Source organism: Panthera onca, chromosome F1, assembly GCF_046562875.1.
Source record: "Panthera onca isolate mPanOnc1 chromosome F1, mPanOnc1 haplotype 2, whole genome shotgun sequence".
Classification (NCBI taxonomy): Eukaryota; Metazoa; Chordata; class Mammalia; order Carnivora; family Felidae; genus Panthera; species Panthera onca.
Window position 1 is genome coordinate 43,833,701 of NC_138355.1, and position 21,067 is coordinate 43,854,767.

Below are 21,067 nucleotides of genomic sequence, written 5' to 3' on the forward strand. Positions count from 1 at the left end.
TTTGAGATGTTTCAAGGCCAAATCCAAAAACCTTCAACACCAAGCAAATAAATTCCTTTCTTTTTAACTCTTAATTTTCCCTGTGGGTAACTCAGTCCTGTGGTCTTGCATTTCTGCTACTGTCTCTTTTCTCTCTTCATTTTTGACCCCTTCTTTTCCCTTACCTGTAACCCCTTTCCCATTTGGTCTTCCCTGATTACGGTGTTTCAGAAAACTCTGGTAAGCTGTATACTTAGAGACTCAGCCATGAAAGTCTGCAATATACAGAGAGCTTCCTTTGCAGTGGGCCAAAGTTTCAGTTTGCTGGGCTTCCTTGTGGTGCGGCAGGAACGACAGGTCATTAAAATGGAACACAAAGGGCCTGAAGGTGCTTTGACTGATGTGTCTGTCAGGGCTTTGTTACTTAAGAGATCCAGAAGTTGAAAAGTCCCCATCTGATATTTAGCAAACTGTTCAGAGAAGTCCGCCGTTGAACGTGCTGCTTACTCCAGCCGAAGCTGTGGATACCAGAAGGTTGGTGGGCTTTGCCCCTGAGCATGTCCCCAAAGAGCCTCCCTTTATTCCTAGAAGCTGGCAGGCTTTCTTTTCTTCCTGCAAGTGGCAACCCGAATTCTGAGTTGAAAGTGAATCTTTGCCCTTGGCTCTTCTCCAGCATTCCTCGCTGAGCGAATAGGGATTTGGAATGTCAGAAAATAGAAGAGGGGAGGGGAAAAGATGTGTGTATGACTGTGAGTGTTTATATGTAAAAGCAGCCTCGTCTGGGAGGACTCAGGGAAACTTGACTTCCTCAGACGGCTTCCTTCTCATAAACTCTTGGTTCCTTATTTGTAGTTTTTTGTTTTTGGGGGGTTTTTTTGAGTTGTTTAACCTGAATTTATCACAGCAGTTCTAAACCCCTTCCAGCCCAGTGGAGTCCAGCTAAGGAAAGACGGCATGATTTCCAGAGGATTTCTATTTCTTCCCTCTGGATAAAGCGATGGTAGTTCGTCCCAGGCTCGTCTCCGACAGGATCCAAGGTCATCTTTCCTCTGGGATTTAATCTGGTGTCAACGGGAACCTAGACTCAGGTTTTACTGGGGAGCAAGTCTCAATAAGAAGTGTCCTTTTGGGAGAATCAAGGACTCAATCTAGGCATAAAAGGTGTGGCTCAGCACAGCACCCTCACCGTAAGCTACAAGTCCTGGGCACTTGTGGTTGAAGCTGAACTGAAAATATTGATGGAGCACGCCTCTCAGACTCTGTTTAACTGTGGACTGGCTTAGAGCGCAAGACTATAATTTACAGGGTGGCTTTTATCCTTTATTTAGTTCTATCCAAAGTCTTCTTGCATCAACTGAAAGGAGAGATTCTGTGAGGGTAACCTGCAGGGGCACTTTCTCAGCTTTGTGTGAAGAATCCAGTGGTTGAGTGTCTGTCTACATCCTGAGGAATCATGTCCTCTTTATATACCCGAAGTAAAGAATTCACTCGGAATAGGAAGTCTCAGTCTGATTCTCCCCCAGCATCTCCCTCCCCGACTGCCAAGACGCTCCGAGTAAGCAGTTTTTATTTACGTATGTTCTTAGTTGGGTCAGAGATGGAAAACGTATATGTAACTTGGGGAGTTAGGTTTAGAGCAAAGGCATTTCAGAGCATATGGGAATCAGTAGAGGAGAAAAAAATTGCAAGTAAAGACCCTGTGAGCTTTTCTGCAAGAGGTTGTGGTTCATAATACTTACTGTAGTCTTAAGTAAAAGCAGACTTAAATATGCCAGACCACGGTTTCTGTATTTTAGCTTTTAACTGTCAGTTGTAAGCTGCCTAACATACGATTTTAGAGTCCTTGTCACTATATCCTACAGGCGTTTCTTAATTTCTGTGGCTGTTTTTAATTGCTGCGTTTCCTGTTTGGTTTTTTGTGTGGGTCAAATACTACGTTTCCAGAGATAAAGCTCCCAAGTGGCCATGAAACTATAGATGTTAAACTTCAGTTATGGGCAAGTTCCTCATGAACATTTGTGTAGGTGTGTATATGAGAGAGTGTATACCTTTGCCTATTTTGTGTGTCCACTGAGTGATAAAGAGAGAGAAAAAAACACTTGGAGTCTTTACTTCTCAGTCACCCTCAGGAAACTTTGTGCTTCTAAAGTTCTAAATGACTCCTGGCTATTGACAACCAGCTGTGTGGAAGTGTTTGTAATACCCCAGGCAGATCCATCTGAGATTTTTTTTTTCCTCCTCTAGTGAATGTTTCTGTACAAGTGATTTACATCTGATTCAGTGTCTTCCCCTGTAGGAAACTCACAAAAGCAAGGAGTGCTACCAATAGCAAGTGATGAGAACCCTGATGGGCATATTAGGTAGCGGGCAAGGTAGAGCTCCTTCTTAGGGAACAAGGTTGTGCTGTAGTATATGTACAGAGTAAGTAGTACGATGGTCATAGCTTCCTTATTTGGGGAGCTGTGGGGAAGAAATCTGCAAGAAACCTGAATTGACTATTGTGTTTCTTTTATTTTATATTCATTTTCAATGTCTTTCTCATGGGGCAAATTACCATGGAGTAGAATTTGGTACGTGGGACGTTGGTCTCGGACATCAGCTAGGGATATTCAGCGTTTTGTTAAAAAGCTATTTCATTCATAAGTTCTTGTTGTGAATGGACTAGGAGGCTCCAGTGCCACCATCGCTGAGTTCGGGGACAGTTTCTTCAACGCGTAGGATGGCGTGCCTTTCTTTTCGAAGAAGCCACAGAATGCTTCCTCCTCGGCAGCTGTTGGGTACTTTTTGGTGGCTACCAAATGAGGTCCACAAAATGGAGCGCTTTTACTTCAGTTAGTGTTTCCCTTTGTTCCCCTCCCTCTTACCCAATCAGCAATACCTTTTGGTGTAAAGAGCCCATTGTTAGCACTTCGCACCACTGTAACCAGCGTTCCCAGGGCAGTGCACGAGATGGCTCGCGAACATTCAACAAAATCTGTCTGGTGACACCCCTCCCCTTTTTTCCCTGTTTGAGTGCATTTCTTCTTTACAGTTAAATAGTGTTTTCTTCTTGTCTCGGTCCTGAGAGCTGCCATCCACCCTTTCCACCCTCCTTCCACCATCCCCCCCATCCCTGACTTTTTAGACAGAGGTCACAGTGGGAGAGAAATTGAAAATTTGGATTACAGGAAACCAAAATGTGAATGGCCTTAATAAGAGACTACTTCCCAATTGTAGTGGTCAGCGGCTGTGGATTCCCATAATAGCATCTGCTTACTGTAACCAGCTTCCAGGTCCACATGGCCTGAGGCTGTACTATAGAGAGTGTTGGTTTTCGTATATCATTCATGTGCCATTATGCTGCTGGTGTCTTTACTGTCTGAGAGAGTGAAAGGTATGTGAGACTAATTTGGAGGCTGTTGACACTCTGAACGGGCTATAAAACTAAGATTTATCTCCTACGATTCCCCTGTAGCCTAGTTTCCTCTCATGTACTGACTAGTTGGGGTGCTGCTTACAAACTGGTTTTGGATACTATGACCATCCCCCCTCTTAACTCAGTACGTGGTGCTCTTTAACACCTAGTGTCGTGGTGGTGATGTTGGGCTCATATGCCTTTTGATGCCTGGCTACTTAACTGACGGCCACTTCATTTTCCTTACCTCATTTAATCCTCAGTCACCCTGAAAGGTGGGTGTTGCTGTGACCATTTCATGTCTGAGGAAACTGAGATACATGGAAGAAAATCCGCTTACCCACATCAGTCAGCCAGCAATAAGCAATAGAGCCCAGTCTCTCTGGCTCCAAAACCCATCTTTATCCACAACACTGGATTACATATCAAATATACTTGAAGGTTAAGGACATGCTAGGGTCACAGATGACAGTTAAAAGCTTGGGTAGCTGTGGGAATCCAAAATTCAGGCATAATGAGGACCCAGGAAACAAATTGCAGGAAGGAGGCAGGCAGCAGCTACAGACCAAGGGAGGGCATTGACAGGCTATCCTGAATCTCCCACGCCTGATTCTCAAATCCTAGAGCCTATGAACCACGGACCCCACAGAGCCTGAGACCTTGTGGGCTTCAGGTCTTCATATTTCTCTCAGAGGCAGAAATGCTTGACTAAAGAGACTGGGAAATGTCTGTGCACATTTCAGAGTTAAGATCAGAACAACTCTCACTCCCCTCAAACTTCACTTGTGCACTTTCGGTTTTTTGCTAGAAATTGCACAAAGAGGTATAGCCTCTGGAGCCAACATTCTTCAAGACAAACATTGAAATCTTGAGCCAGCGTATAAATATTTATGGTTTTTTTCTTAACTATTGTTAAAGAGGCTAAATATTAAGTGCTTCCATATAAGGAAAATGCCCTCAAAGGAAACTTTTAAAGAGTGGCTATTCACATGGGAAGAGTATTTTGGACACCATTCTCTTAGTCAAATGTTCAAGAAGCATGATGGGCAAACTATAAACTGCAACTCAAACAGGTATTATTTGTAACTTGAGAAAACAAATAGTAGGATGGTTTGTCAGTACTAGAAAACTTGATCTTACCTACCTTTACTTTTAAACTCTCAGAAGCTTCTGATACTTTTTTTTTTTTTTTTTTTTTTAATTTTTTTTTTAACGTTTATTTATTTTTGAGACAGAGAGAGACAGAGCATGAACAGGGGAGGGGCAGAGAGAGAGGGAGACACAGAATCTGAAATAGGCTCCAGGCTCTGAGCTGTCAGCACAGAGCCCGACGCGGGGCTCGAACTCACGGACCGCGAGATCATGACCTGAGCCGAAGTCGGCCGCTTAACCGACTGAGCCACCCAGGCGCCCCTCTGATACTTTTAACATTATGTAATTCAGTGTTTCTGTACTCAGTAAGCTAGGATCATTTTCTTTTTTTTTTTTTTTTTAAGTTTATTTATTTTGAGAGAGAGAGGGTGCGCAATTGGGGTAGGGGCAGAGAGAGCGGGGAGAGAGAGAATCCCAAGCAGACTTCACTGTCAGTGCAGAGCCCAATGCAGGGCTCAAACTCACAAATCATGAGATCATGACCTGAGCCGAAACCAAGAGTCAGACGCTTAACCGACTGAGCCACTCAGGTGCCCCTAGGACCCTTTTTAATAGTATAAAAATCTAATGCTTGCCTAGAGGTTGTACAACTAGTATCCTCCCTAATAAAAAATCACTTATATATGGAAGGTGGTATGTGTCTTACCAGCTAAGATTTTGTTTACTTTCTCTGGTTTGTATTTCAAAAATAGTATTTTTCATTCTCTGAACACAAAATCGCACTGTTAAACATGGTTTTTAAAAATACATACCTCTTTTCCCATAAAGAAAATATCCATCATTTATTCTTTTAGTATCCCCAATCCACCCCCCCCCCACCCCCATCCTCTGCTAAAATGGCTCTTCTAAGTGGTAGGCTCCTAATATTGCGGTTTTGGTCTCTGTTGACCGTGGGTAGTGAAATAACGTTGTTTAACTAGTCTTTTGGCTTCCACACTAGGTTCACTCTAGTTCAACATCTCTTTTGTCTCTAAAATGTGGGGAGCTCCCTGAGTAACGGATCTGCTCATCTCTGATTTTCTTGCTCAGGGAAAGCAGAACAACTTCCAGGTTCATTCAGATTTCTAATAGGAACCACACCAGGTATTTATTTACGAGATTTTGAAGGCTTAGCTTCTGTTCTCATACTCTGAAGCAACCACCTGATGTGCCAGGTTAACACAATTAGTAGAAAAGCTTCCTTTTGATGTAATTTTCCAACATTAAAAAAAATAATTCTGAACTGTAAATATGTTAGACACCTCTAGTTCATGGGGGTTTTTTTCTTAATTTTTTTAAATGTTTATTTATTTTGGGGAGAGAGAGCATGAGTGGGGTAGGGGCAGAGAAAGAGGGAGGCACAGAATTAGAAGCAGGTTCCAGGCTCTGAGCTGTTAGCACAGAGCCCAATGCAGGGCTCGAACCCACAAACTGTGAAATCATGACCTGAGCCAAAGTCAGATGCTTAACTGACTGAGCCACGCAGGTGCCCCTCTGGATCTTGGTTTTTAATCACTGTTTATATTATTGGGTCTCAAGTATATAAATTCTTTTAACTTAGAAATTAATCAATTTAGATGGTTTAGCAGTTTTAAATCAACTTGAAAGCAAGAGCCAGGTAATCATTGGTCAATACTCTCAAATTATTTGCTAATTTAACAAAATATTTTTTAATACAGGCCTATCCAAAGATAACAATACTAAAGAATGTCCAAATTGTATTGCTTAGTTGATATTTATTATATTGAATCATCTTGAAATAAGTAGGTCATCAGTTGAAACCTGGGAATCTTTTATTTAGACAGATTTTCTTGAATTGGTTGGTATTTACGATAATAGGATTGGACCTGTATCTATAAAACAAAAGCAGTAGCATTTTCCCATTTAATCTGGATTGCTACTCCTTCAGGATTTATATCTCAACTGAAAATCATACAAAGGTTTTACATAATGTTTTTCACTCCAGCCATTAATATAAATAAAAAGAACAACTAACCAACTTGTTTTATAACCAGCTCTACAAACTAATCAGAGAACATTTGATAAACAAGTGAGTGTTGAAGGATTGCTGCTTTCACGAGACCTTGTCTATGTGGCCACTCGGGTTAATAGGCTCCATTCTGCGTCTTAGCCTTCCAGACTGTCAGCATTGATAGTCATTCTTTGCATGTCCTTTCTGCTCTCCTGTGGCAAACACCAAACAGTTCTTTAGTGTATGTATTATCTCTTAAAAAATATTTTTAACATTTATTTATTTTTGAAAAAGAGAGAGAGGTAGACAGAGGATCTGAAGCAGGCTCCATGCTGTGAGCACAGCACCCGATGCGGGGCTCGAACCCACGAACCGTGAGATCGTGACCTGAGCCGAAATCAAGAGTTGGCCACTTAGCCAGCTGAGCCACCCTGGCACCCCTAGTGTATTTATTATCTTATCCTTTCTACCTCTCATACTGCATCTGGGCACTACCAATCCAGAATTCATTTTTACCTTTACTTTATAATCCATTGTCATAGAATGAGAAACGTTTGTCTGGGTGAATAAGGCTATTAAGGATGCAATCTGTTAACCATTTTTTCTCTTTCTCATTAAAACCACTAGTGTATCTGTTTCATTTCTTTTTTTTTCTTTTTTTTTTAAATTCCACTCAAGAAAAATCAAAGCAGTAATTCTGTAACCAAGGAATCTTCTATGCAAGAGTGGTAGAACCCATAAAAACAAAAGCAGTTTCCCTGTCTGGAATCTTGGATAAACAGTAGAGTAGTTAACCCATGTTCTACATAAAGCTGAATGAGATGGCATCTGAAGTCATGGTTTCTCGACCAGAAAGACAGGGAGTTTTGAAGGTATTGGTTCCTTTCCTGGAATTTCCAGGTGACAACACAGAGATGCAAACCCTGTTCTACCCGTGGCCCTCCAGTCTTCTTGTTCCATGATAAATGTTTATCAAGGCCAGCTACTTTATTTTGAATCATCCCACAATTAACATTTCATGAGCATCTGCTATGCAATAGGCTGTATACTGGACACTGGGATTCAGAAATGAAATTTATAGTCCCTACCTTCAAGGAATTGACAGTCTAATTGGGGAGATAAAAACAAAAATTAAGTACAGGGTGTTTTTGTTTTAGGAGGTCAATCAAGTGGTAAATACATTAAGCTGATGTTTAAAGAACAGTAGAGGCTTGGTGGTTAAAAAAGAAGGAAATTAAATTACAAAAGTGGAAAAAATATATGAGAAAGTATAGAATCATTTTGAGCTGCAGATCAATGTGGCTAGAACAAAAGATATATTTAGGAGTATAATAGGAAATGAAGTTGGAGACATAGCAGGGGCCATGTCATATGTGTTCTTAGTATGTCGCTCTAAGGATTTGGGGAGTTATCCTGTAGATAAAGGATTGAAAAGTTGAAGTAAAATTGCTGTGATCAGTTGCTTATTTGAGGGAGATTTCTGGCATCTATGGAGGCTAGATTATAGAGGCAGGGCCTGGGGGTTAAGTCAGTTGCCCCAAATGCTGTACTCCAGGTTGAGAAATGATAAGGTCCTGAACAGAGACATTCTTCAGGCAGTACAGAGAAGCATTCAGCTGTTTAGTAGGCAGAATTGACAAGAGTTGGGGATTAATAAAATGGGGGTAAGGATGAGCCTGAAGAGGCAGAATCAAGGATGACTCCCAGGTCTCTGGTTTAGATGACTCTTTAGAAGATGGCATGACAAAACTTAGTTGGCATATGCGGGAGGGAAGAAAAGGTGTGAGGTGGGGAAATGATTTCGCTTTTGGATATGTTGAGTTAGAGGTACTTTGGAACATTTAGATAGTGATATCTAGGAAGTTATTGGTCTAACCCTCAGGAGAATATTATGGGCTGAAAACATTGATATTTATGATTAAGCCATGGGAGTGGTGAGCTTGTCTAAGAAGTAGATGTAGCATAAGGAAAAAGCTGAGGATAATACCTTGGGGCTGGCGGTGTAGGTAGTAACAACAAGCAGATAGAGGTGTGTGGCTTCCCATGGTTTTTCCTATTCGGTTATCGCTGGAGTCACATGCGGGAAAGCAGGTATTATATATTGTTTGTTTGGTTCTTTATTTATATATATTGTTTATATATTATATATATTTTATATATATTGTTTATATAATAATATTGTTTGTGTGCGTGTATATATGTATGTATGTATAATGTTTATATATTGTTTGTTTATTTCTTTAGTTCCCAAAGAACCCAGAAATTTAGATCAGTTTAGGGTCAGTTAAGAGTTTAGGGTTCTAGTTTTGTTTTCAGTGCATCATCAGCTGTGTGACCTGGGGTGGTTTTTCAAATTTGAAAAAGTTCCCAATTTAATCAGCAGTGTTTTTTACTTCTCTTTCGCAATCTCATAATATTTGTGTGAGCCGACAACCAATTATCATCAGAAGACCCAAGGGAAGCAACTAGAGTTGGCTTTCATTTGCCTTTTATTCTTTTTCAGCCCCTTTTTGTTTCTGTTCTCAACCTGTTATGCAGTGAATAGCAGTTATCCACAACCAGGGGTTTTCTCAGCACAGCAGTCTTTGGTTACACAATGCAGGGGGTTCTACCAGTTCAATGATTAGATAAAGGTACTGAGAGTATGTCTGGACTTTAACCTCTGTATAGTTCATTATGAAAGCAACATTTTCATATAGGAGTTGTTACACTTTTGCGTTTATTGACTTCACGTGGTTGGTTATCTGGGAGAGAGTGTAACTATCCAGACATAAAATAATGACCTTAAATGTCTGTAGGTGAAAAAGGGTAAGTAGGAATTAGCCTGGATAATCAAAATCTACAAATAATCAAAACCCTTTGCTTGAGTGCCAAGGAATTTGTTCGAGCTTATTACTCTTGCAGCCAACAAGCATTGGCAGAGCCAAAAGACCAAAGAGGAATGAGAGAGAATGGAAAAACAGAGAAAACTGTAGGAATATCAATAGCTAAATATTTATAGAACATTTACTATATGCCAGGCACAGTGTCAAGCCCTTACGTTTATTGTCTCATAGTGTTTTTGATGACATTAAACACTGGGTACCGTTTCCACCACTTTACTGATGAAGGCACTGAGGCAGGGAGAAGTTAAATAATGAATATAATTGTGCTGGAGCGTTTAACCAGTAAGCTGTGTAGCCAATCCAATAAAACTACCGTGTCTCCATTAAATAGCTCCTGAATTATTGTTACTATCCCTGACTACTGAATCTATTTCAAAAAGAGAGATTGTGACCATTAAACTTTATTTAAAGGAGGAAAAACTTCACAGCATAATTTAGGAAGAAACAAACATAAATTAGTAAAAAGTAAGAATTTTGCATCGCCTTAAAATAAGTATAAGTTTATTATTTTTAAGTGTTTATGATAAAACTGTTGCTAAGGAGCAAAGATCTGCTATACCCTTAAAGGGTTATAGTCTAGAATTTTTAGTGAGTGTATTAACTGTACATAAGTAGTTACTCTAAGGCCATGTATCAGTGCTCAAAAGTAGATCCTTTTAAGTGAAGTCATTTCTCTTATTTTGTTTATGCTATTAATTTGCTTTTAAAGTAATTTTTAAACAGATGGCACAAAAATATGCTTGAATTCAGGACTTGTTATAATTTAACAAGTCCTGAATTTGAAGAGCCTGAATTACTGAAGTTTTTCTTATCTGAGGGACCCTTCTCCTGCCAAAAATCAAACAAATTGCAAATATATCCCCTCTCCCAAATTTCTTCATTGTAAAATACTTGTTTTGCTCTGGGAGCAAAATTTAGCCCCATAAATCCAAAGAATCTTATGCATCTGAAGACCTAAAATCCATATGAGGGGTATAAAATGTCAAATTTAGTGGCAGAATCAAGAAAAGCTTCAGTTCTTTATCTTCTAGAGCTTCCGGTAGCACTTTGCGATAACTGTGACCCTAACAAGGTCCCATCTTATAAATCACTCATGATAGCGTCTGTCTTCATGACCACCTCGTTAGGCCTGTTCTTTTCATGAAGCCTTGCTGAATATTTCTAGTCAGTACTGGTTTCTCTCTTTTCTGCCTACTTTTTTATTTGCCATATGTAGCAGGAAGTCTAGTGTTGGATCGCTTTCTTGCATCACCATCATTGTTTTATGGATATACTTATCTTTCCTCCTCAAAGAAGGCTCTTTGAAATCAGAGAGCCATGTCTTAGATTCTGCAAATACCCATTTTTAAATTTTTTTTAAGTCTGCTTAGTTGTTTGTTTAGAGAATGCAAGCAAGGGAGGGGCAGAGAGAGAGGGAGAGAGAGAGAATCCCAAGTAGGCTCCACTCTTTCAGCGTGGAGCGTGATGTAGGGCTTGATCTCACGAACCATGAGATCAAGACCTAAGCTGAAATCAAAAATTGGATGCTTAGCCAACTGGGCCATCCAGGTGCCCTTGCAAATATCCATATTATTCCTCTAAGTATCGCTCACAGAGCTGGGCACACAAAGACACTTAATATAAATATAAGGAATGGACACTACTGCCTAATTAACATTTGATCTCTCTGTTCCTACCCCATTTGGCCACTTGGAAAGGAGTCAGAGGACACATACTAGAAATCCCCATTTCTGCAATGAAGGCCAACCATAGGTCTTCCCAAGACAATTCAGATATCTGTTTATTTCAATTTGCTCATGTATCTATAGCTCTAAAGTATGGGAGTTAAAATTGAGCTTCTGTGGGGACAGAAAGAGAAAAGGCTAAGAACGAAGAAAGTCCCTGACCTTGTGTGGGACCTACTTAGAAGTAAAAAGTTTTGCCTTATTGTTATTTAGTTTCCCAAGTATTTATTTCCTCTTGAAATGTGAGGTATGGAGAGCCTCACTAACCCCTTTGCAAAGGTTTTGATTCACCAAATTTAAAATAACTGCTACCTAAACAGGCACGCTACACAACGATGTATACCATGTAAAAAAAAAAAAAAAAAAAAAAAAAAAAAATCCATCTCTTCCCAGGCTTTGGGAATGGAAACCTTAATGCCCAAAAGAAGTGTAGTGGTGGTCAGTAACAGCATCTGTTGAAGAACTTTAACAGAGGAGTAGGCTGAGAGCTGGAAACTGACTTAGAGGCTTCTAAATTTATGACTTATTACATGCAATACCTAACAATATTGGCGGGGGGGGGGGGGAGGGCGATGATCAGGCATCTCTTCTCATGTGTTCTCTAAGCCTGGTTTTTTAAAATCATCTGAACGTATTTCATGGGCTGCCATAGTTTCAGGTGGCTGTGCTCAGCAGTACGGACCTAAAACTTGAGCTATGGGGAAAGGAAAAATATGTGTTAAATGTGAGATATGTGGCCCACGTGCTAGAGTCACAAGTTTTAGAGCTACTCATTCTCATTTTCATCATATGTGGTGTGCAGCATGTGAAAGGCTAGATAGAGAAGGGGCCTGAGCCTTCAGACATATTCTTGGATCATAACAGTTTATGAATTATCTTAAAAATAAGATGGCTTGCCCTGGATATTTTAGAGAGGCCTTAGTATATTCATAAATTTCCTTCCATAATAAGTGTGATTTGTGAGTTCCAAAAAATCTAGAAATTCTTCAATAGCTAGGAATATCGACAAAGAAAAGGTATAGGCCTGCAGAAAAGCAGAACTACAGGAGCACCTGGGTGGTTCAGTCAGTTAAGCATCTGACTCTTGATTTCAGTGCAGGTCATGATCTCATGGTTCATGCAACTGAGCCCCATGTCGGGCTCCACTCTTTCAGAGTGGAGCATGCTTAGGATTTTCTCTCTCCCTGTGTCCCTCTGCCACTCCTCTGCTGTACATGCATATGTGTGCATGCTCTCTCTTTCTCTCTCAAAACTAAATAAAAAGAAAGATACTAAGAACTGTAAAATTCCAATAATAGTTAGGTAGCGTGATCTATAGATTTAACAAAGATATCTATTTCTATAATTTAGTAAACAGTGATTTATCTTTTGAAACAAAGTGAGATGTACTAGAGTAACATGAGGTGGCATTACATCATCTCAATTCTACATGCAAGATTACATTGGATAGTCACAGTCTGGCAATAATATTTTTTCAGAGATATTTATGATATAAACTGAATGTTAAGTACTGTATTTCTTGTTCATTTTGTTCCCTATGTATTAAGTAATTGGGAAAGATAAATCGAGGAGCATAATATGATAAAGTTATATGTAATTTAATATTTTTAAAATCTAAATTTTGCTTGGAAGTATACTCTAACACACAGCTGCATACACAGATGCACACTTTTCTCCAGCATAAGTCTGTGCTTTCAGCATTATTCTAACTGTGAATGCATATGATCACCCAGCTGTAGTTAATTGGCCATATACTCTTGACATTTCTTACTTTGAAGAAGTTATAAACTATAAAACCATGTTTTTTTTTAAAGGGGGTCCTTGTGGTAGTTGGAGTTCTAAAATGACTCCCCAGCAGGGTCCTGGCCTAATCTCCAAAGTCCATAAATATGGTGAGGTAGTTCTCCTATGATTATGTTATGTGACACAATCGACCTAAAGACAGGGAGATATTTTCTAGGTGGGCCTGATCTAATCACATGACCCCTTAAAAGCAGAGAGCTTTCTTGGTTGATGACAGAAGGGGAAGCCAGGGAAATTTGAAGTGTGGAAAGGACTCAGTGTGCCGCTGTTGGCCTGAAGACGGAAGGGACCACATGGGAAGGAATGTGGGCCCCTCTAGGAGCAGTGAGCAGCCACCCGCTGACAGCCAGCAAGAAAACGGAGATCTAAGACCTACAGCCACAAGAAACTGGATTCTGCCAACACCCTGAACGATCTTAAAAGCAGACTCTTCCCCAGAGCCTCCAGATCAGAATCCATCCAGCAGACACCTTGATTTCTGTCTGGGGAGAACCTGAGCAGTGCAGGGTTCCCCAGTAGAGCAGTGCTGGACTTCTGACATACAAAACCTGTGAGACAATAAACGGATGTTTTGAGCCACTATATTTATTATATTTGTCACAGCAGCAATAGAAATCTAATGCAATTGAAATATTTGATGATATTAAGGAATTATTCGGGTTTTTTTGATGTGGAGGAATAAAACCTGATACAGACCTCCCCATCACTGACCTCTACTATCGCATCTGTATGTAAATCTTGAAAAATTTTATTCCACCCCCTTTTGTATTTCCAAATTAAGCAGGATCTCCAAATAGAGACTCAGAAACAACAGAGACTCAGAAAGATCCCTTTCAAAATTGGATACCAGGAGACTCTCAAGTTTCTCAAGAACTCTATCTGTTTGAGTTATAAAGGTTATATTCTTCCCTTAAGGTAGAAAGCTTAAAAAAAGCTTTGTGTCTCTCCTAGGCGTATGTAGGAAACCAGAATGATCCTTAAACTCAAGAAGTTATAGAATTACATTACTTTGCAATTAGTTCAGATAATGAATAGATGTGCAGTAGCCCTACAAATCTGAAAGGTCCATGTTGCAGCCACACTCCCATCCTTGACTTGTTCATCATCAGTCATTAATCTGAGAACACCGAAGGGAAAGGCTGGTTCTCTGTAGGCCATCCCAGAATAGCTCAGATTGTTTCCCCTGGCTCAGCTAGTGCACGAGAACATGATATAAAATGTTCTTTCTGCTTAGTCCCTTTCAGGGAAAATGTAAATAGGAGATTTTTTCCCATCACTGTGGGGTCAGGCCCTAACTCCAAAAGAACATAAGTTAAACCCGTTTCAGTCTTGGCAGCGGACATGTGACTTGGTCTCATTCCTTTCCCTTGGGCCCAGCTTTCCAGAGCCACAATTTTATTTTAAACTTGGTCAAAGGAGTTTTGGTTTTAATTATGTGCCTTCCTGAACTCCCGATAACTTTCAAGTTAAAAGCTTTTGTGGGATTTTTCTAAGCCAGTCTCTGGTGTTTTGAGAGCCCTACACATTTCACAAATCAAAACCGGCCTGGTTCCTGTCCCTTTCCAGGATTGCCATCTGAATTATTGGCGATCTTCACTCTGTTCTTTTATTAGAAACAGGTCCCAACCAATGAGATTACTGTGGGAGAATTTCATGAGGCATGAAAGGAGAGAGCCTGCTTCTTGGTTTTAGAGCATTTTTTAAAAACTATGGTCTATCTAGCTAATCATTCTTTTTGTCTCTGTTTTCTGTATTCATACTGGTTTCTGAGCAACTTTTAGTCTCTTCCGCTCCAGGGTCTCATTCACAATATCTAATGCCCCCAGTTGAGCCATAAAAGCTGTGAAAGTAATTTCTTCTGTGAACAGTTTTTATCTAGTTCAGACACACTGAAGAATACCGCCTTAATGGCCATCACTCATTTGTCTTCAGTAGAAAGAAGGTAGAGCAACAATCTTTAACTAAAATACTTAGAGAAGTTCCTTCTAAGACTTCCTGACTAGAGCATGTGACATAATATATGTATGTGTTAACCTGCAAATAGGATAGAAAACTCATGCTTTCTCTAAAATATATGGTGTCGTCATGTACAGATAAGCTCTTTAGACCCTATTGAAAGAATAGAACAAGAGTAACTGTTCTGTTTTTAAAAGAGCCTACAGAGAAAAATAGGGCTATTCCCAGAACACAGGTAAGAGGAACTCACATTCCTAGCTTCCAAAAGATCCTAGATTTGGCCGGGGTCCCTGAGCCCTGTGTTGTAGGACCTCTCCTTATTTGCTGCCCAGTAGGCTGACTTAGAATCTTCTCTGGGAGAACCTTCACTGTTCATTTCCCTAGCCTGTGTTCTGCTCACCTCTTATGATGTCACTTCCTGGCTCACTGTTCCCCTGAGGCCACTTAGGCAAACTCCCACTCTATCTTGTCTCCCGCTCTCCCCATTCACTCACTAGACTCCCTGCAGGGATGGCAGTCAGCCTTTTAGAATGAGAAGCAGTGTCAGGGTAACAGTGAACTGTGCTTAGTTTGATTGACAGCAGGATAAAGAGGGAAAATTGAAGTTAAGTCTCCACCAGTTCAGCAACTCTGTTCCTTTCACCCAAGAAACCCAAACTTTTCTCTCCCTAAATCTAACTAGTGTTGTTGTTGTTGTTGTTGTTTTTAATCAGATACCAGATTATCTAGAATACCAAGAAGCCAAGCAAAGCAATAGTTTCTAGAGGTATTCCACCAGTGAAAATGAGAAAGTATGACCTAAAAACCTAAGTCATTTTATCAGAAGCTGGGGGATTGAGCTCTAAATCCTGTATACTTTTAAGCTGGCTTGCCTTTCAGCCCTATAGGAACACTCGAGCTAATTTCTATTACAAAGAGAAAACCATCGTCTTTAGAAATCCCAGTTGTCTTCCTTCTTTGAAATGATACTGTGTTATGGTAATACGCTACCTCTTACTGCATCCACATCTCCATTCATGAGGTTTATATATTCTCCTGTAATTGGTTGGGTTGACCTTCCCAGGACATAGCTAAGGTAGCCCTTGAAAACAATAATTTAAAAAAACCCAAGGATTCCAGATAGTTCCAAAAGTCAGGTAAAAGCATGGGTGGGGGGTGGGGGAGAAACATCAGAAGTAGTGAGGAGAGCTCAAGGATTAAGAAGTCCTACTTTTGGAGGGCCCCTGGGTGGCTCAGTTGGTTCAGCAGCCGATTCTTGGTTTCAACTCGGATCATGATGTCATGGTTTGTGAGTTCGAGCCTGACATTGGGCTCCATGTTGACGGTGCGGAGCCTGCTTGGATTCTCTCTCTACCTCTCTCTTTGCCCCTCCCCTGCTCGCTCTGTCTCTCCCTCTCAAAACTAAATAAATAAATAAATAAATAATTTTTTTTTTTTTGTTTTGTTTTTGGAAAAGAAGTCATACTTTCAGGGCGTATATGTAGCTCAGTCAGTTAAGTATCCAACTTTGGATTTTGGCTCAGGTCATGATCTCATGGTTTATGAGATTGAGCCCTGCATTGGGCTCCATGCTAATAGTGCAGATTCTCACTAACTGTCTGGGATTCTCTCTCCCTTTCTCTCTGCCCCTCCTCCTCATTTTTATGCAAAATGAATAAATTTTTTAAAAACTGTCCTGCTTCCTCTGATATCTGGATCTAGGCACATTGTCTACTCTCATGTCTACTGGATCACTCATCACCCAGACATTGTTTATTAAAGTTCACCCCAAAATCAATTGATAACACAAATCTTAACCTGCCTTAAAAACAATGATAAACAACAGACTGTGATATTTGCTGCCTCCTTGCAGGCAGAAACCAGTGTCATTCATCAGCTTCTTAAGTGGCTGTCTGTGGGAAACCTGTCCTGCAAGCATGCCCATGGGGACAAGAACAAGTAGGACAAGCACAGGTTGGAGCACCCAGGTTGGAGCACCCTTCGTATTACCTTCCCCTACATGCTGTCATCTGTGGAGACATTAGTCTAGGCCTCTTGAAAACCCTGTGGAATCTACCTCTTCACATGCAGAAACCTGATGGCTGCTTGGTAGCTCTAACCGATTTTTTGTTTTTAAGTGTTCATTTTTTGTATCAGCCTCCTTAGTGGAGGCCATGCGGGTACACACAGCCCTACCATCCCGTCACGTATCTGAGAACTTTGTTGGGTGTGATGACAGGACATAAATAGCTTCATAGTGCTTCCAGACCATTCTAAATCAAAAAAGGTTAATCACATGTCCTTCTTATAGGAATAAATCAGTGGAAATGGTTAGCGTGCTAACCATTTATATATGTATAAATGGCTATTATATATATATATATATATATATATATATATATGAGATTGAGCCCTGCATTGGGCTCCATATATATACTCATGTATATATATATATAATATATATATATATATATTATATATATATACTCATATATATATATATATAATATATATATATTATATATATATATACTCATGTATATATATATATATAATATATATATATCATGGCTAAGACGGATACCTGGTAAAATCCTAATGTCCTTGTCTTAGTGAAAAGAAACACTGTTTCTTCACTGTGCTGGCAGCTGCCAGAGTCTACACTGCTGGCCTGCCAACTTAAAGCTGAAAATGTAACTAAAATCCTACCCAACAAATTAGGTATTTGCAAAGAGGAAACTAATACATTTTCAAGTGAAGTCCCACATTTTAGGAATAAAAAAATCAATAAAGAAACATGATTTGTCAGTAAGTTAATCAGGCCTTAGTGCACACCATGCAAGATAGACTTATATTTCAGTAGGAGGAAGCAAAAGACGGCACAAGGCAGAGCAGTTGGATTGTAAATAGGTCTCTTTCCATACCTAAGAGATGGTGTGAAATGTCTTTGGAGAAACTGACACAAATGGTTCTCCCAAGGAAAAAAAAATTAATAATAATTATTCTCCCATATGGATAATGAAGTTTGAAAGAGGCAGTTCTGCCTAGAAGCAGCAAGAGAAAGTAAATGGTCTCCTAAATTGTTTCATTTGGTCAATTCCCTGCATCAGAGGTCCTAAGTTAACTTTCTACTCTAACCCAGCAGCCAATATAGTATTTTTACAACCAAAAAGGGAATGGGGTGGGGAGGGGAGGGAGGGCAGGAGAGGAAGCTGACATTTTAAGAACGCACTTCCTTTTATAACTATCACATTTAGTTCTTACTGTAAGAGTAAGTGGTAACTTGCTCAAGGTCACATAGTAAGATGTCAGAGCAACAATTAGAACTCAGGTGCAGCCAACGATATCACGCTTCTTCCCAGAAGCATTAGCAGTTTAGTTCAGTGAGTCTTTACTGAGCACCTATCATGTTCTTGCACTGTAGGCCCTGAGGATGTAACTGGGAATAAGTGCATGGATCACAGATAAGGAACCCCCGCCCCCCCCGCCCCCCACCCATAACAACATGTTTTTTTAAAACGTGTGTATGGAGGCGCCTGGGTGGCTCAGTCGGTTAAGCGTCCGACTTCGGCTCAGGTCATGATCTAACCGTCCGTGAGTTCAAGCCCTGCGTCGGGCTCTGTGCTGACAGCTCAGAGCCTGGAGCCTGCTTTGGATTCTGTGTCTCCCTCTCTCTCTGCCCCTCCCCTGTTCATGCTCTGTCTCTCTCTGTCTCAAAAATAAATAAACGTTAAAAAAAAAATTTAAAAAGAATGTGTCTATGTACGTGTTTGAATTTCTGTAACCTTATCTTAAAATTCGTGACTTTTTGGAAGCCTTTGTAGCTGGATCCCACTGGTTACCGCTGTTATCTCCTTAGCACTTACTCACATGTTTTCCGTACATTGCTTCAGACGAGCGTGTTTATTATGTTCGTGGTGCTCTCCTGACTCTGTCATGCAGCTGATTCTGTTTATTCCTCCTTGGTGCCTCTTCTACAGTGCTCTGCACACAGTGGGTTCTTTTTTTTTTAAGTTTATTTATTTTGAGAGAGACAGAGACGGCATGAGTGGTGGAGGGGCAGAGAGGGGGGAGAGAGATAGAATCCCAAGCAGGCTCCAAGCTGCCAGCGCAAAGCCCAACATGGGGCTTGAACCCATGAAGCTGTGAGATCATGACCTGAGCCAAAACCAGGAGTCAGATGCTTAACCCACTGAGCCACCCAGGCACCCCTGCATGCAGTGAGTTCTTAAATTCAATAGACCCTTAACATTGCTCATGTGGAGTCCATTCTTAATTCATGAATCTTTGGCATGTCACAATTTACAGTTTTCCTGCAATGTGAATTCAAATTCACCCAGATGCCTTAAAGGCTGGACCTTATCACTAAGCTGGTGAGTGGGCATAGCCAACAGTCCAGCATTTCAGTTTTACTTGGGCATACTTGAAGAATTTTTATCCATTAAGTAATTCTTGGGAGGGGATTAAAATTTCGTTTCTTTTTTGAAAATAGGCTTCAGGTAAGAGAAAAAAACTTTAGTGTTGACAAGTTAGCAATTGATAGTGCAGGATATGCATATGACTCTCACTGAAGTTTAGCTATAAATATGAGACAGGGGAATTCCTGAATTCCAGATTTGCAAGTTTTCGTATACTCAACTCCAAGTGCATGAGAACGTTAAAGAGACACCATATACTTTTCTTACTGGCTTCCCCAGCTCAAATGGGGCACATCCTCACGTTAAAAAGCCTTTATTTAGTACAATGGTGCTTGACTAGGGCTGTACAACAGAATCACCTGGGGGACTTTTTAATAAATATGTGTATGAGGGCCCTACTCTAGACCTACAGAAAGAGAATCTCTAGGATTGAGGCTGAGATGTGCACATTTTTAAAAAGTACATGAAAGAATTCTGGTGAATACAACCTCTGATTTAGAGAGAGAATTCCACCTTTCAGCAAGCTTACCTGTTTGGTCCCTCTTTAGTCAGATGTGCTGTTGCACCACACTTCTGGACAGCTTTGGGGGTGGCATATTGCAGTGTCATGCTGTGTTGGTTGACAAACCAGTGGTTTCCAGGGACTTGAACGCTTCAGCAAAGCAGTGTCTTGGAGTAGCTCCTCAGTAGTTGAAGGATTTATTGATTTATTATTCATTTTATAGATTATCGGGCCCTTGTTTCTCTTCTTCCTTCTTTTGTGTGTGCTTGAGGACTTGGTCATTCCTCCGTACCTCCAAAGAGGAAATAAGTAAATATATTCAAATCAACTGAGTTTTTATTTGCCTGAGTTCCTCAAAAAAAAAAAAGTGGAAACGAGTGTCACAGTCATCTATGATTTTTAAAAATGTGACATATCAACATAATCATTTCTTGTTACTTACAGTGACCGTAGATAGATAACCAAGCTGAGAGTTTGCATCTATAAAATTCCTTTCTTCTGAGACTTCAGAGTACTCTCTTATTCTTTTCAATTTTTAACCAACATCCTAGAGACTAGGATGGGATTTCCCCCTCCCTGCACCCTCTCACTCGTCTTCTTTTACTAGAGATGTAGGATAAAGCCAGGAACTGTCCTGAGTTTTAATATTTCTAGACTGCAGTATTCACTCAGGGCAGGGTTGGAGGTTGGTGAACTGAAGGAAGTTAATAGAATGGATATTGATATCCAGAGAGGTTAAATGCCATATAGAAAATTGGTCCCTCCTAGAACACAAGGATGCTGGTCATGTGGTGGATAGGGGTAGACAGTGTAGTTTTTGGTCAGTTGACAGTTTGCTGACTTCCAGTTAAAAAAGATGCTCTCCCCCAAAGTCTCAAATCTAGTGAGCTAAGTAGCCTTTTGTGCAGTCAGTTGAATTGCTTTTCTTAAATTGCACCCCTATCTGCAACTGTGAAGTTGAGACGTCTGATTTGAAAAGTACATTTATAAATGGAAATAATAATTATCAGTCCCTTTCTAATGCTGGTTTTGTTTTTGTTTTGTCTCTTCCTTTCTCTAGCATGAAAGACTTTCTAGGTAAGACCTTTCCCTATTTTATATGCATGCTTAATACTTGTGAGAAGTGCATGTCTAATTAAACTTAGCTTTATATAGTGTAGTTGTATTTCTCACATCCTTTCCTTCCTTTTCATTTCCTCAGCCACCAAAGTAGTTCATACTTTTATTATTTCCTGCCTAAGTTAATGCAGTGCCTTTTCAACTCACCTCCTCCTTCATATTCTCCTACTTCCACTTCATTTTGTGTATTTCCACTATGTTAATT

General features: G+C 40.2%; 1 protein-coding gene and 1 long non-coding RNA gene across 10 annotated transcripts in view; one reads left to right on the plus strand and one right to left on the minus strand.

The window, feature by feature from the left end:
- LOC132686378 (uncharacterized) overlaps window positions 1-15,213 on the minus strand; it is a 38,026-nt gene extending 22,813 nt beyond the window's left edge. For 2 of the 3 annotated variants that reach the window (XR_009613638.1, XR_014136440.1), the window contains exons 1-2: window positions 15,095-15,213; window positions 6,588-6,688 (exon numbers count right to left, since the gene is read on the minus strand). This is a non-coding gene — a long non-coding RNA (uncharacterized LOC132686378). Of the gene's footprint in view, window positions 1-6,504; window positions 6,689-15,094 lie in introns of those variants that run through there. The other variant, XR_009613637.3, reaches the window with a different exon arrangement.
- The window catches only part of PPP1R12B (protein phosphatase 1 regulatory subunit 12B), a 212,078-nt gene that overhangs the window by 169,443 nt on the left and 21,568 nt on the right, over window positions 1-21,067 (plus strand). For 6 of the 7 annotated variants that reach the window (XM_060644089.3, XM_060644087.3, XM_060644088.3 and 3 more), the window contains one exon: window positions 20,804-20,820. In XM_060644089.3, coding sequence (XP_060500072.3) covers window positions 20,804-20,820 — 17 coding nt within the window. Of the gene's footprint in view, window positions 1-730; window positions 1,535-20,803; window positions 20,821-21,067 lie in introns of those variants that run through there. The other variant, XM_060644096.3, reaches the window with a different exon arrangement.